The 16,874-nt window shown below is 35.6% G+C and overlaps 1 protein-coding gene across 1 annotated transcript in view; it reads left to right on the forward strand.

Annotated features, from left to right (window-relative positions):
- Nucleotides 1-16,503, forward strand: part of DACH2 (dachshund family transcription factor 2) — a 688,250-nt gene extending 671,747 nt beyond the window's left edge. The window contains exons 9-12 of the mRNA XM_041740435.1: nt 3,798-3,946; nt 4,072-4,219; nt 14,052-14,198; nt 16,400-16,503. Coding sequence (XP_041596369.1) covers nt 3,798-3,946; nt 4,072-4,219; nt 14,052-14,198; nt 16,400-16,503 — 548 coding nt within the window. The remainder of the gene's footprint in view (nt 1-3,797; nt 3,947-4,071; nt 4,220-14,051; nt 14,199-16,399) is intronic.
- Nucleotides 16,504-16,874: the final 371 nt, after the last annotated feature.

Below are 16,874 nucleotides of genomic sequence, written 5' to 3' on the forward strand. Positions count from 1 at the left end.
AGTAGAATCCTTCTTCTTTACTGCCTTTTTCTAGGTCTAGGAAATTTATTGCTTGTGGGACAAGTAGGATATGAACAATGGGCCAAATAGAGTCCAGGGTTATCTCATCTGTGTGAAAACTGCTGCTGAAAATCGGTGTGACCCCTGCTACACTGTCATCCCAATTCCCAACCTCTGTGTCCTATTTGTCTTTTGGTAGAAGCTTAGATCTGTGTGCTGTCTCTATGTGTCTCTCTTGGGCCAGATTATCAAAATGTATCATTGCCTGCATACCTCTTATATTTCTATGTATTTTCCTGGTGTTGACTAGGTCCAATGAAATATGATTCTTTTTGCATTTGATCCTCACTGCGACAAGCAACACCTAATTCAACTGTGTCCATCTCTTTTAAAAAAGAGTAATGCTATTTTGAAACTTCAATCTACTATACAGCAACATTACAAAGTATAGACCATGCGACCTGTTTTCATAGTCAATAATAATTTTCCTTTCAGCCAACTTAATAGCATTTATTTATTTCATCTTCAAATAGGTGATGAATACATGATGAATGTATTGCTTTTCTTTTTGCATATCTTGTTTGTAGAAAACTCCTCAGATTCTTATTAATGAGGTTACTTGTATATAGAGTGATACAGAACAAAGGATCTATTGATTTTAAGAATTCTGCCCCAGATAGAAAATATTTATTCAGGGGAAAGATTATATTGTCTTAGACTCAGCAGGATGTCAATGTTCTAACTTTGTAGCAGTTCGTTTTGTAAAAATAGATCTTCCAGACTAAATTAATTCATACTTTAAGATTTATAAACAACAGTGCAAAAGCATAAAACCTCCCCAGTTATTATCAATAAATCATTTTTTTATGATAGTCACAGAGAGAGACAGAGAGAGGCAGAGACACAGGCAGAGGGAGAAGCAGGCTCCATGCACCGGGAGCCTGATGTGGGATTCAATCCCGGGTCTCCCGGATCGCGCCCTGGGCCAAAGGCAGGCGCCAAACCGCTGCGCCACCCAGGGATCCCTCAATAAATCATTATGAAGTTATTTGATCCACTTGTAATGTGCAGAAAACAAAATACTATCTAAATACAGACTTCAAACCATAGAAATAATATTGCTTGGTTAGGTGCTGAGAAATGTACTTTAGAAGCACTAGAGATGCTGCCTAAGACATTTTAGAATTTAGTTTCTTAATGACATATTTCAAATGTTCAAACATTGTAGTTGAAGTAGATCACAGAATTTCTGATATTGTTCTCACTCCCTCTGGAATAGTTACCTCTTCCGAAACTACCACTGGGAAGGAAGGAAGGAAGGAAGGAAAGAAGGAAAGAGTTTAGGGTTAATTTCACAACAGTGGAGTTGTACAAGACACATGCATCATGCATTTATAATCAAAATATTATTTTTTATGTTTTATGAAAAAACAATTCCTGAGAATATGTTCATTATAGATTCCTGTGCTAAAAGAAAATCAATAGGTTAATTTATACATTTTATTGAATTCCTTTTTTAAAAAACATTTTATTTATTTATTTGAGAGGGAGCAAGAGAGAGTACAAATGGGGTGGAAGGTGCAGAGGGAGAGGGAGAAGCAGACTCCCCACTGAGCAGGGAGACTTATGCAGACTGATCCTAGGACCGTGGAATCATGATTTGAGGTGAAGGCAGATGCTTAACGACTGAGCCACCCAGGTGTCATTTTATTGAATTCTTCAAGACCAATAAACAAATGCTTTTTATAACATTTTGGATTCAAATAATATGAAACTGTTAATTCTATAAAATAATTGCTTAGCATTTTTTTATCAGTATAGATTTTGGGAAATTGGAAGTTGTAAAAGAAAAGAATTTGGAAAAGGTAATCTCTATTAAAAACATTTTATTCAGAGATAATGCTGTCCCATTACAAATCTCACAGAAGTTTCCCAGAATTCTATGCCACAGCTTTCCATACAGTAAATAGGGCATGCCGTTTGCTATGCAGCAAACAATGATGACTATGAAATCTGTGTGGTTCAAGACTGCATACTAGATGTATCGGCTGCTTGCAATTACAAAATTACCTATATCTGTACAATAAATCCATATTTCTATCACCACTGGAACCAGAACCAATAGCTAGATTTTTGTGAAAATTGGTTAGGTCCAGATTCAAGCCTAGTTTTTTCTTTTCTTGGATGATTTTTGTAATATATGGGGTCATTGAAAATTTTTCTGACCAGGGATATGCATATTTTCAAACTTTGCTTGTGGCCAGTTACTGAAGTAAAGAGACTGTGGTGAGTAGAGTAATTTTGTCTGAGGTACTATGATTTACCTCTCATGCACTGTAGTTGAAGCCATTTAAGAATACCAGGGTTTGGGGACACCTGGGTAGCTCAGTTGGTGAAGCAACAACTCTTGGTTTCAGCAAGGGTCATAATCTCAGAGTCCTGAGATCGAGCCCTGCATCAGGCTCTGTGCTAGGTGGGGTGTATGCTTGAGATTCTCTCTCTTCCTCTTCCTTTGCCCCTTTCTCCCATTCTCTCTCTTTCTCAAAAAATAGGTGAATGAAAAAAAAAGAGAGAACACCAAGGTTTGTTTGATTACCTTCCAAGATCACTTCTTTGTAGCCTTTTATACTTACCTATGTCAGAAAAGAAAAAAATCCCCAGTTTCTAATTGCAGGGAAAACTTTGCTATCTGGTTCATACATCTCACATAAAAGATTTGCAATCAGAATTCAAAGATATAGTCATGTAGTTAGGTTCCCAGTGTAAGAGAAAATTCCTTTTGTAATTAGATAGATCTGTTCAAGACAAATTTGAAACATTTTATTAAACAAAAATTCTATTGGAAGCTAGGAAAGAATCTTGTTAATGTAATGAGGATGTGAGAGAAGATAATATAAAAATAAAAGGAGAAAATACAGCTTGTGTTTATATGCCACAGGTGATATTTTTTCATAAGTAATATTCTTCAAAATAAAAGGTAACACCAGAAATAATCAAAATTCCTGTCAGCTAGTAAATAATTAAACAAAGGGCAATGTATCCACGTAATGGAATACTTTTCAGCAATAAAAAGGAAGAAACCACTGAAACATGCTACCACATGGATGAACGTCAAAAACATTCCGCTAAGTAAAAGAAGCCAGACATAAAAGACCACATATTACATCTATTTGTATAAAATATCCAGAATAGGCAGTCCTATAGAGATAGAAAGTAAATTAGTTGTTGCCAAGGGCTGGGGCTGGGGCAGGAGATTAACTGTAAGTGGGCATCAGGAGTATTTTTGTGGTGATCAAGCTGTTCTAAGATACATTTGTGATAATGGTTGCACAGTCCTGTAAATTTACTGAAAATCATTGAAATGTACACTTAAGATAGGTGAATTTTATTATGTATGAATTATACTTTGATAAAGCTATTAAAGAATGTAGATGATAGATAGATAGATAGACAGATGATAGATGACAGTTTTTTAAAAAATGCAGTGTATGCTTTACAAGAAGGTGATCTGGTTATTTAATTTATAGGTATTCATAAACATATCATAAATTTGTTTCTCCAAGTCTCATGCCTCTTTAGCAGCAAATGTTGTTTCATTTTCACTGATTATTTACTGAAACATTTATTTTAAGAAACCAGAGGCATCTGGGGAATAGGTATGAGTTCCAATTGAGAGTTTTCCATCATCTAGTTATAGAAATAAAATATTTATAGATGCTATTAGAGGTACAGGAAACACAGTGAAGTTTTTGAGCTCTTAATTCGTGAATGCTCTGATATTAATTTTCTTTTTGCAGAAGAGGTACCATTTCAAATTCCAACAATGAAGTCACCCTTGGACAAGATCCAACTGACTCCTGGGCAAGCATTGCCTCCTGGATTTCCTGGACCACTCATTTTCGCTGATAGTCTGTCCTCCGTGGAGACTCTGTTGACCAACATTCAGGTCAACAATATTTCTATAAGCAAAATAAACGTAATACAAGACATTAGCATCTACATAAATTATTTCACATTTGAGAAATTAAAACAGATAAGATGAACTGCGTGTCATTTTCTGTACTTTGACAGGGTCTGCTGAAAGTGGCTTTGGATAACGCTCACATCCAGGAGAAGCAGATTCAACAAGAAAAAAAGGAACTGCGAATGGAGCTCTATAGAGAGAGAGAAATTAGAGAAAACCTTGAAAGACAACTTGCAGTTGAGCTTCAAAGCAGAAGTAAGTTTAACAAGTTCAATTACAGAATAAACATTTTGTTGTAAATATATTCAATAATAGTAGAAATATTCTCAGGGATAGCTTGAAACTACTGAAAAAAAATGACAGGCTAAGAATCAAATACTGTGTGCAATTCACAAGGTAAGATATTTATACTCTTTCTCTTTAATTATAAAAGATAATGAAATATATCTGACTTCAGGCCACTTGCAGATTTAGAAAACATGAATATTCTTAGCTTCCTCACAATTTCATAAAATATTCCTGGATGCAAATAATCTAATAATTTCTTGTAGACGAAATGCTCTTTGCCAAGAACAGTGATAGATAAATAAGATAAATAAAACTAAGTCCTTGTCCTTGAGAGATTTACATTTTAGAGGGCCAGCACAACCAACCAGTTAATTCAAGACAATGTGGCAAGAACAATGAAGCACAGTATATATGGCTATACAGAGAAGGGGTAGTTAGTTCAGTTTGGTGGGGAAGTGAATAGTTGAGGAAGGCTTCCTGTTGCTGACACTTGAACCTGAGTATTGAAGATTGGTAGGCTAAGTAAGGGCGGGAAAGTATCTGAGTGATTTGGACATTCTGAATAGAGGTATCAGTAAGCATAGGCATGAAGGCAAGAAGCTTTATACATGGGCAACTATAAACAGATTGTTATTACTGTGGCTCTGAATTTAATGAAGTGAATCATGGGAGATGATGTAGAAAGATGAAAGTAGAAGCTAAATTGTGAAGGAAATTTTTAACCATGTAAAATATTAGCTTGGATTTTATCTTATAGGTAATGGTAAGTAGTAAAGAAATAAGCAGGGGGATGATCTGGTCTGATATCAATTAAACCACTTTAGTGTTGGGAATAGAGAGAGGGCTTGGAGTAAGACTACAAACAAGGAATTTATGTAAAAGGAGTTTGCTCTCATCCTGGCAGTGGAGATGAGGACTGAATTTGGATAGCATAAGTAGGGATGGAGACAAAAGAGAGAGAAAGGAGAGATAATCTTCACAAATAGAATTAACTTTCAAACCATGGGTAGACATTAGGTCATGTACAGATGTGGATAAAGACACTAGTTCACATAAAAACCAGGAAAATTTTAAATCTTCACTTCAGCCAATAATTTTCACCTTTTCCTTAAATTTACCTTAAAATACTAAATAGCAGCAAAAGTGTCGATTGTGAATTTCAACTTCTTCTCTTCTCTGCTTATTCTTCTATGGAAGGGTAACAAAGTAAATGCTAAATAAAATAGAGAGTGAGAAGGAGAAGGAAAAAAAGAGAAAATCCACAAGATAGATAATGCCTCCTTAACCAAGGAAGAAGAATTCCAGTTGAGTGAAATCCACTAACTTTACCTTATTCCAAAGTTGTATATTATATTCCAAAATTTTTGGCAAGCAATTGAAAACTTACAGTATATTTTCCTTAAGGCCCAGGAATCATTATTAGTCCAGTTCAAAATATAAATTCAGTCACTTCATTTAAAAAGAATTAAATGTCTTTAAAAAAAATCTTAAAAAAATGAAAGAAACCTGGTTGGCTCAGTTAGTAGAGCATGTGACTCCTGATCTCAAGACTATAAGTTCAAACCCTACATTGGGTGGAGAGTTCAAATAAATAAACAAACAAATAAATACAATCTTAAAAACAAAAGAATTAAACCTCTCATTATCTTGTCAAAATCATTGAATACTATTAAGCAAAACCTAACTTGTCTTTTTAAAGTTTAGAAAAATCTATTTATATCTGGTGTTTGATATGCAAAATAATTATAATTAGCAATCATAAAAACACACATTTTTAGTAGAATGATTTTTTATACTAAAGAACATAATAATCATATGTTAAATATAACATTCCCAGATTGGCATATGTGTAACTACTACATAGAGTAAAATTGGCTTCTAACTTTTTAGAGTTATACCAATTTCTGTTCATTAACTCCTCTTAGATTCTTGAGGTATATCTTTATAATTACTATCACATCTATTATCTTTTAAAAAGGTCTAGACAGGGACACCTGGGTGGCTCAGCAGTTGGGCATCTGCCTTCCAATCAGGGCATGATCCCGGGATCCTGGATCAAGTCCCCCATCGGGCTCCTTGCAGGGAGCCTGCCTATGTCTCTGCTGTGTCTGTCATAAATAAATAAACAAAATCTTTTTAAAAAGGCTAGACATGATAGGGGCACCTGAGTAGCTCATTTTGTTGAGCACCGGCCTTCAGCTCAGGTTATGATCCTGGGGTCCTGGGATCAATCCCCAAGTTGAGCTCCCTGCTCAGCAGAAAGCTTGCTTCTCCCTCTCTTCTCCATCGTTCTCCCTTTCCCTCTACCCATGCTCCCCCATCACCCTTCGTTCTCTCCCCCCATTCCTGCTCCTGCTCTCTGACACACCATGCTGTCTCACTTGCACTCTCAAATAAAATCTTTAAAAAAATAAAAAAAATAAAAAGGCCTAGACATGGTTGATGAATATTATAACTATTATCAAATTTATTCTAAAGTATTTGTATTTAATAAATGTAGCACATTATGATGTAATAATAATACCACTGCTACTATCATTACATATCACATTATCACTACTACTATCATTACTGTCACTACTACTACTACTACTACTACTACTGGTGGCTAATGCTTATCAATTGTTATGTGCTAAGCACTGCTTTTAACATTTTACATCTAATTACTCACAATTATAGGAAACTACTCTGTTATCCTCAATTATGTAGAAAAATTATGTACTTCATCTCTATGAAGCTCAGTATTCTCATCTATTACAATAGTTGAACTGGATAATAACTTAAATTCCTTTCTAGTTCCCTAAATATCTCATATCCACTATAACTAACTTTTTATTACAAAAGGGGAACTTTTTATCTGAAGTCATATGATAGAAAAGAAAGAGGGGGAGGAATTGATCTTATGCTTAGAAGTAACAACAGTCCAAGTATATCAAAAGAATAGTAACTATATGTTTATATAAAACTACATGTGTAGATATTATATTATTTAATGCTATCATTAAATGAATGTGGTTAGTGAAAGTAGAAAATAATTTTCTACCACTTCTACCATTGCCATACAATTGGATGTTTATTATAAAGCATATGCACTGGAAAGGTGAAAGCAAAAAGAAGTAAATTGTATGTATAATTCTGGTTATAATAAAACTATTACTTTATATATAATATTATATATTATTAACTTTTTTCCAATTAAAATGTAATGAGATATAGTCCCAGAAAATGCTCAGTACATATTAGGTCTTAAATACATGAAAGTTATTATTATTTATTGATATATTTAAAAATGTAATATGCTAATGCTGTGGGATTGTTGAACACGATGGTCAAGAGAGAATTCTTGCTCCAGTTTTGGTAGTTTGTGGCTTTCCAGGAATGCGTCCATTTCTTCTAGATTTCTTAATTTATTGGCGTACAGCTGTTCATAATATGTTTTTAAAATCGTTTGTATTTCCTTGGTGTTGGTAGTGATCTCTCCTTTCTCATTCATGATTTTATTAATTTGAGTCTTCTCTCTCTTCTTCTTAATAAGGTTGGCTAATGGTTTACCTATCTTATTAATTCTTTCAAAGAACCAACTCCTGGTTCTGTTGATCTGTTCCACAGTTCTTTTGGTCTCGATATCATTGAGTTCTGCTCGAATTTTAATTAACTGTCTTCTTCTGCTGGGGGTGGGGTCTATTTGTTGCTTTTTCTCTAGTTCCTTTGTGTGTAAGGTGAGCTTTTGAATTTGAGTTCTTTCCAGTTTTTGAATGGATGCTTGTATTGCGATGTATTTCCCCCTCAGGACTGCTTTTGCTGCATCCCAAAGATTTTGAACGGTTGTATCTTCATTCTCATTAGTTTCCATGAATCTTTTTAATTCTTCCTTAATTTCCTGGTTGACCTTTTCATCTTTTAGCAGGATGGTCCTTAACCTCCACGTGTTTGTGGTCCTTCCAAACTTCTTGTGGTGATTAAGTTCTAATTGCAAGGCAGTATGGTCAGAGAATATACAGGGGACTATCCCGATCTTTTGGTATCAGTTCAGACCCAATTTGTGACCCAGTATGTGGTCTATTCTGGAGAAAGTTCCATGTGCACTTGAGAAGAATGTGTATTCAGTTGAGTTTGGATGTAAAGTTCTGTAGATATCTGTGAAATCCATCTGGTCCAGTGTATCATTTAAAGCTCTCGTTTCTTTGGAGATGTTGTGCTTAGAAGACCTATCGAGGGTAGAAAGAGCTAGATTGAAGTCACCAAGTATAAGTGTATTATTATCTAAGTATTTCTTCAGTTTTGTTATTAATGGGTTTAAATATTTGGCAGCTCCCACATTTGGGGCACATATATATTGAGGATTGTTAAGTCCTCTTGTTGGATAGATCCTTTGAGTATGAGATAGTGTCCCTCTTCATCTCTCACGACAGTCTTCAGGGTAAATTTTAATTTATCTGATATAAGTATGGCTACCCCTGCTTTCTTTTGAAGACCATTTGAATGGTAAATGGTTCTCCAACCTTTTATTTTCAGGTTGTAGGTGTCCTTCTGTCTAAAATGAGTCTCTTGTAGACAGCAAATAGATGGGTGCTGCTTTTTTATCCAGTCTGAAACCCTGCACCCTTTGATTTTTCATGGAAACTATTGAGAATGAAGATACAACCATTCAAAATCTTTGGGATGCAACAAAAGCAGTCCTGAGGGGGAAATACATCGCTTTACAAGCATCCATTCAAAAACTGGAAAGAACTCAAATACAAAAGCTCACCTTACACATAAAGGAGCTAGAGAAAAAAACAGCACATGGACCCTACACCCAGCAGAAGAAGAGAGTCAATTAATATTCGAACAGAACTCAACGAAATCGAGACCAGAAGAACTGTGGAACAGATCAATAGAACCAGGAGTGGGTTCTTTGAAAGAATTAATACGATAGATAAACCATTAGCCAACCTTATTAAAAAGAAGAGAGAGAAGACTCAAATTAATAAAATCATGAATGAGAAAGGAGAGATCACTACCAACACCAAGGAAATACAAACAGTTTTAAAAACATATTATGAACAGCTCTACGCCAATAAATTAGGCAACCTAGAAGAAATGGACGCATTCCTGGAAAGCCACAAACTACCAAAACTGGAACAGGAAGAAATAGAAAACCTGAACAGGCCAATAACCAGGGTGGAAATTGAAGCAGTCATCAAAAACCTCCCAAGACACAAGAGTCCAAGGCCAGATGGCTTCCCAGGGGAATTCTATCAAACGTTTAAAGAAGAAATCATACCTATTCTACTAAAGCTGTTTGGAAAGATAGAAAGAGATGGAGTACTTCCAAATTCGTTCTATGAGGCCAGCATCACCTTAATTCCGAAACCAGACAAAGACCCCACCAGAAAGGAGAATTACAGACCAATATCCCTGATGAACATGGATGCAAAAATTCTCAACAAGATACTAGCCAATAGGATGAACAACATATTAAGAAAATTATTCACCATGACCAAGTAGGATTTATCCCCGGGACACAAGGCTGGTTCAACACTCGTAAAACCATCAACGTGATTCATCATATCAGCAAGAGAAAAACCAAGAACCATATGATACTCTCATTAGATGCAGAGAAACCATTTGACAAAATACAGCATCCATTCCTGATCAAAACCCTTCAGAGTGTTGGGATAGAGGGAACTTTCCTCGACATCTTAAAAGCCATTTACAAAAAGCCCATAGCAAATATCATTCTCAATGGGGAAGCACTGGGAGCCTTTCCCCTAAGATCAGGAACAAGACAGGGATGTCCACTCTCACCACTGCTGTTCAACATAGTTCTGGAAGTCCTCGCCTCAGCAATCAGACAACAAAAAGACATTAAAGGCATTCAAATTGGCAAAGAAGAAGTCAAACTCTCCCTCTTCGCCAGTAACATGATACTCTACATAGAAAACCCAAAAGCCTCCACCCCAAGATTTGCTAGAACTCATACAGCAATTTGGTAGCGTGGCAGGATACAAAATCAATGCCCAGAAATCAATGGCATTTCTATACACTAACAAGGAGACTGAAGAAAGAGAAATTAAGGAGTCAATCCCATTTACAATTGCACCCAAAAGCATAAGATACCTAGGAATAAACCTAACCAAAGAGGTAAAAGATCTATACCCTAAAAACTATAGAACACTTCTGAAAGAAATTGAGGAAGACACAAAGAGATGGAAAAATATTCCATGCTCATGGATTGGCAGAATTAATATTGTGAAAATGTCAATGTTACCCAGGGCAATTTACACGTTTAATGCAATCCCTATCAAAATACCATGGACTTTCTTCAGAGAGTTCGAACAAATTATTTTAAGATTTGTGGGGAATCAGAAAAGACCCCGAATAGCCAGGGGAATTTTAAAAAAGAAAACCATATCTGGGGGCATCACAATGTCAGATTTCAGGTTGTACTACAAAGCTGTGGTCATCAAGACTGTGTGGTACTGGCACAAAAACAGACACATAGATCAATGGAACAGAATAGAGAACCCAGAAGTGGACCCTGAACTTTATGGTCATCTAATATTCGATAAAGGAGGAAAGACTATCCATTGGAAGAAAGACAGTCTCTTCAACAAATGGTGCTGGGAAAATTGGACATCCACATGCAGAAGAATGAAACTGGACCACTCTCTTTCACCATACACAAAGATAAACTCAAAATGGATTAGAGATCTAAATGTGAGACAAGAGTCCATCAAAATCATAGAAGAGAACACAGGCAACACCCTTTTTGAACTCGGCCACAGTAACTTCTTGCAAGATACATCCACAAAGGCAAAAGAAACAAAAGCAAAAATGAACTATTGGGACTTCATCAAGATAAGAAGCTTTTGCACAGCAAAGGATACAGTCAACAAAACTAAAAGACAACCTACAGAATGGGAGAAGATATTTGCAAATGACATATCAGATAAAGGGCTAGTTTCCAAAGTCTATAAAGAACTTATTAAACTCAACACCAAAGAAACAAACAATCCAATCATGAAATGGGCAAAAGACATGAAGAGACATCTCACAGAGGAAGACATGGACATGGCCAACATGCACATGAGTAAATGCTTTGCATCACTGGGCATCAGGGAAATACAAATCAAAACCACAATGAGATACCACCTCACACCAGTGAGAATGGGGAAAATTAACAAGGCAGGAAACAACAAATGTTGGAGAGGATGCGGAGAAAAGGGAACCCTCTTACACTGTTGGTGGGAATGTGAACTGGTGCAGCCACTCTGGAAAACTGTGTGGAGGTTCCTCAATGAGTTAAAAATAGACCTGCCCTACGACCCAGCAATTGCACTGTTGGGGATTTACCCCAAAGATTCAGATGCAATGAAACGTCGGGACACCTGCACCCCGATGTTTCTATCAGCAATGTCCACAATAGCCAAACTGTGGAAGGAGCCTCGGTGTCCATCGAAAGATGAATGGATAAAGAAGATGTGGTTTATGTACACAATGGAATATTATTCAGCAATTAGAAACGAGAAGTACCCACCCTTTGCTTCAACGTGGATGGAACTGGAGGGTATTATGCTGAGTGAAATAATTCAATCGGAGAAGGACAAACAGTGTATGTTCTCATTCATTTGGGGAATATGAATAATAGTGAAAGGGAATATAAGGGAAGGGAAAAGAAATGTTGGGAAATATCAGGAAGGGAGACAGAACATAAAGACTCCTAACTCGGGGAAACGAACTAGGGGTGGTGCAAGGGGAGGAGGCGGGTGTTGTAGGGGAATGTGTGACGGGCACTGAGGTGGACACTTGACGGGATGAGCACTGGGTGTTTTTCTGTATGTTGGTAAATTGAACACCAATAAAAATTAATTAAAAAAAGAGAGAATTCTTGAGACATTTTATGGTGCAACTTAATAAGTTTATTGAAGTAGCACGAGGACAGGACCCATGGGCAGAAAGAGCTGTACTTTTTTGCTATATGAAGCTGGTGGTTATAAGCTTAGTACTCAAAGGGAGGAGATGTGCAAGGATTATTATAGCATAAATGTCTTCTTCAAATATCTTCACATAAAACTGCTTTCACAAGATTTCTCAGATGCTTATCATTCAGTTCATATTAGCTATGAGTGGGTTTACCCGCAGTCATGAGACCCTTCTAAAAGTGTAGCAGTCAGCACATATGTGATCACTATCAAAACAATGCAGTCTATAGGTCAGTCTTCTGAGCTAAAGGTGAACATTTTTTCTGCTTCTATCTCTCCTCACTGTGCCATTGTAATATACATAATCATAAATTTCAAGAAAAACTATATTATAGAATACTTTTGAGCCAATAATTTTACTGGAAGCAAAATTGTGTATTATCAAGGACATTAAGTTATAAATTATTTTTAATAAATTAAGATTTCTGATTTAAGTAATTTGTTAAATGCTTTATATTAATGATGATAAATAAGTATAATTAAAATAGTAAGACAGCTTTATGTTGAACCTCATTTAATAATCTTTTACCCAAATCAACAGAAACCAGGGGTGCCTGGGTGGCTTAGTCAGTTAAGCATCAGATTCCTGGTTTTGGCTCAGGTCATGATCTCCTGAGTTGTATGATAGATCCCACACTCAGTGCGGAGTCTGCTTGAAGATTCTCTCCCTCTGCCCTTCCTCACTCTCAAAATAAATAAATCTTTTTAAAAAAATAACAGAAACCATACATTCTCAGTGTCTTTGTTTCAAGTTTTCCAATTTTGTTATTACCTCAAAGCTCTGAATTTTTGTTTCACATGAATGTAAATTTACATGGGTGTCTAATTCTTTGCAAGTTGCTGAAGGTTACTTACTTACTTATTTATTTATTTATTAAGATTTTATTTATTTATTCGAGAGAGAGAGAGAGGCAGAGACACAGGCAGAGGGAGAAGCAGGTTCCATTCCATGCAGGAAGCCCAACATGGGACTCCATCCTGGGTCTCCAGGACCACACCCTGGGCTGAAGGTGGTGCTAAACTGCTGAGCCACTGGGGCTGCCCAGCTGTAGGTTATTTATGTGAAAGACATTGCACTGTGAAATAAATACAAGTGAAACAAATTAGCATCATAATTAGTTCAAAATATATTTTAATTATATGTGAACACTTTAAACATTTTTTAAATGCCAAAATTTTAAAGTTTGCATATTTCTTGAATGTTTTTCTATTTTCACAATAAAAAATATCTTCAATTTTTAAAAACTGATTCAGGGGGACCTGGGTGGTTCAGTGGTTGAGCATCTGCCTTTGGTCAGGTCATGATCCCAGGGTCCTGGTCCCACATCAAGCTCCCAGTGGGAGCCTGCTTCTTCCTCTGCCCGTGTCTCTGTCTCTGTGTTTCTCATAAATAAATAAATAAAATCTTTAAAAAAGTAAAATTAAAAAGAATGATTCAGAAAGACTGTAAAGATTGGTAGGCTTAAAACCCTTCTATGAGCCAATATATTGCAGGAACCCAATAATTCTATCTAAGAAATTATCAAACATCTAATGCTATCACTAAGTGCATGTAGTTAGTGAAAGTACAAAATAATTTCTACCACGACTACCATTGCCATACAAATGCATGTTTATTATAAAGCGTATGAACTGGAAAGGTGAAAGCAAAAAGAAGTAAATTGTATGATTTAACACTCTGGTTGAACCTAATGAGATCTGGAACCCAAATAAACTAATGATATGCATTTATGTCTCTCTCAGTATCTATTTATGGCTTATAATCCACCAAAATAGGCAACATTATTTTATTGACTCAAGTTTTGCCAACTAATTACCTTTTCACGTTTCAGCTACCATGCAAAAACGTCTGAAGAAGGAGAAAAAAGCCAAGAGAAAATTGCAGGAAGCCTTGGAATATGAATCAAAGCGCCGGGAACAAGTGGAACAAGCATTTAAGCAAGCCACTACTAGTGACAGTGGCCTGAGAATCTTGAAAGGTAGTATTTGATTTTGACTTTCACTTTCAAGGTACAGAAAGAAAAAAAAAACCCGATTTAAAAAGAGAGAGGAAGAGAGAAAGAAAGAAAGACAGAAAGAAGAAAGAAAGAGAGAGAGAAGGAAAGGAGGGAAGGAAGGAAAACCTAGAAAAAAAAAAGAAGGAAAGGAGGGTGGAAGGGAAGGAGAAAAGGAAGAAAGGGAGAGAGGAAGACAGGGAGGGAGGGAGGAAAGAAGGAAAAGAAGGAAGGAAGAGGCTTTGTTCAACAATAATTTAAAAATCAATTTGAGGCCAGGCTCTTTAGGTTATGAATTAAATGTGTCAAAATAATCCCTATTCTGGGAGATACAAATATCCTAGGAATAACATGAAACCCTGCTGACTTTTGCAATAGAAGCAGTAATGCTGATAACCTTCTTGTATTTAAAATGTAAGTATTTTATGTCCACTCATTTTAAAATATGCTGATAATTGGTCTACTCTTTTTAAATGAGTTATAGGATGCTGATTTCTTTAATGTAGATTGCATCAGTGTTGGGGGTTTAAGGAGGGCCTGGATGAAAAAAAAAATGTTCTAAGTACGTTCCTAGGGACGTCTGGGTGGCTCAGCGGTTGAGCATCTGCCTTTGGCTTAGGGCATGATGTCCCATATTGGGCTTCCTGCATGGAGCCTGCTTCTCCCTCTGCCTGTGTCTCTGCCTCTTTCTCTCTGTGTCTCTCATGAATAAATAAATAAAATATTTTTAAAAATTTAAGTACATTCCTGGAGATTCTGTTAGAAGAAATGCTTCTGTCATGAATTGTCTTAATTCCAATATTTTTCTGATTACATTGTCAATTATGAAACTCCACATCATTTCATCTCATAGAATATCCAGGTTCTTCTTTCATTGCACACTAACAGCTTGTGTTTTTAACTGACATGTTAAATATACATATGTATATTAACTGCTATGTGTGTGTAGCAAATATAAACTGAAGAATTTTACACAAACATGCACACATACCCCATACACATGCATGACACACACATAAGACTAAAAGGGTGCTTCAGTGTCCTATACTAAGAATGAGTAAGGGATTTTTTTTTATAAATGTGAATCATATTCTTTCTTTCCAAAAGTTCAATTTCCTTTTCACTGTGACTGTCTTGGATCATTGTGTTCACAATCAATAGAAATAGTGTTAGATTATTACCTCATCTTAACCATGCCTCGTTGAAACACAGAAAAGAAGTATCTTACACAATGGGACATCTCAGTGGGAGCCAGCATCTTTGCTTATCAAAGGTTTTAAAAATAACATTACTTGAGTAGCATGGGACATATGTTCTGTGCACTCATTATTATCATTCGAGGCCCTTGTCATTCTGAGGTGGCTTGCATTTTTTTTACATATTTAAAATTCACCCATCCAGGTCTAGCTTTTCTATTATAGAGGAAAAACAGCTGTTTCTACAGCATGGTGGGTATCTTGTATTCAAATCATTTTACTCTCATATTAATCTTTGATGGCATTGGATGATATATTGGCATCTGTTGCCACATTACCCAAGGGTGTTCAAGCAAATGTGTATATATAGAAATGCTCATATAAAGCTGTGCTTCATGGATATGGATAGCTTTTAGATAATCACATTTCTTATTTAAAATTGAAAATAAAAACCTAACTTCTTATTTCTTTCTCTTTCAATTTTTTTCAAAAACAATTCATATATCTCTCTCTGCCTTTATAGCCAGTACTACATAAAGACCACAAACCACAACTTGTGTTCTGATGTTCAGTATGCTTAGCATAGAGATATTCTCATCATCTATCACATTTTACAATTAAAAATATATCATAAGAATAGGGAACTTCCATTTATGTAATTGCATCAGTCTTTTTTCTTATTCTATAGTCAGGTCTTGTTACCTGATAGTATGAAGTAATTTTTATGGACAGATTATTTTCCTGAGAATTATCTCTAGAGAATGAAATAAAGAAGTATTTACTATATATTTGAAAATATATGTGAAATTGTAGAATTCAGCCATAGTTTATAATTCTCCCTCTTACCATTAAAAACAGACATACAAAAACAAAACCAAAAATGCCATCCAGAGTCTTGTGTTATCTATAGGACCAAATTACTGGTTTCACTTTAAATGGAATCAGAAAAAAACAGAATTGTACCTTAATCTTGAATGTCCCTTCTTTCAGATACTGGAAATCCAGATGTTGAAATAGAAAACAATGGGACTCCTCATGATAGTACTGCTGTACAAGGTACAGTAAACAGCATACTTCTCTCTATAACTGTGTGATATGGGGTGGGTATGTGCTCCTATATTGGTATTCTTTGTATGAATAAAATAAATAAGTTTAATTCTTCTTACTTTATGTCAGAGGCAGAAATCTTCAGTGATACATATATATACATATAAAAATATATATATATACATACATATATATGGACTAATAATTTTACATATACAATGTGGGCAAATTTCTTATATGTTTAGCTGTTAAAAGTATGTATATTTATGTTTTAGGCATATTCTAAAAATGCTTAGCTGTAAATATAATTCACCTTTCTGAGGTGTACAAAAATATACTTCAAAGAAATCTCACTACTGTTTGTAAAACTCACAGGTAAAATAATCATAACCTATCACTATGTTTAAAGCATTCAAGG

The sequence above is a fragment of the Vulpes lagopus genome, chromosome X (genome assembly GCF_018345385.1).
Source record: "Vulpes lagopus strain Blue_001 chromosome X, ASM1834538v1, whole genome shotgun sequence".
NCBI lineage: Eukaryota > Metazoa > Chordata > Mammalia > Carnivora > Canidae > Vulpes > Vulpes lagopus.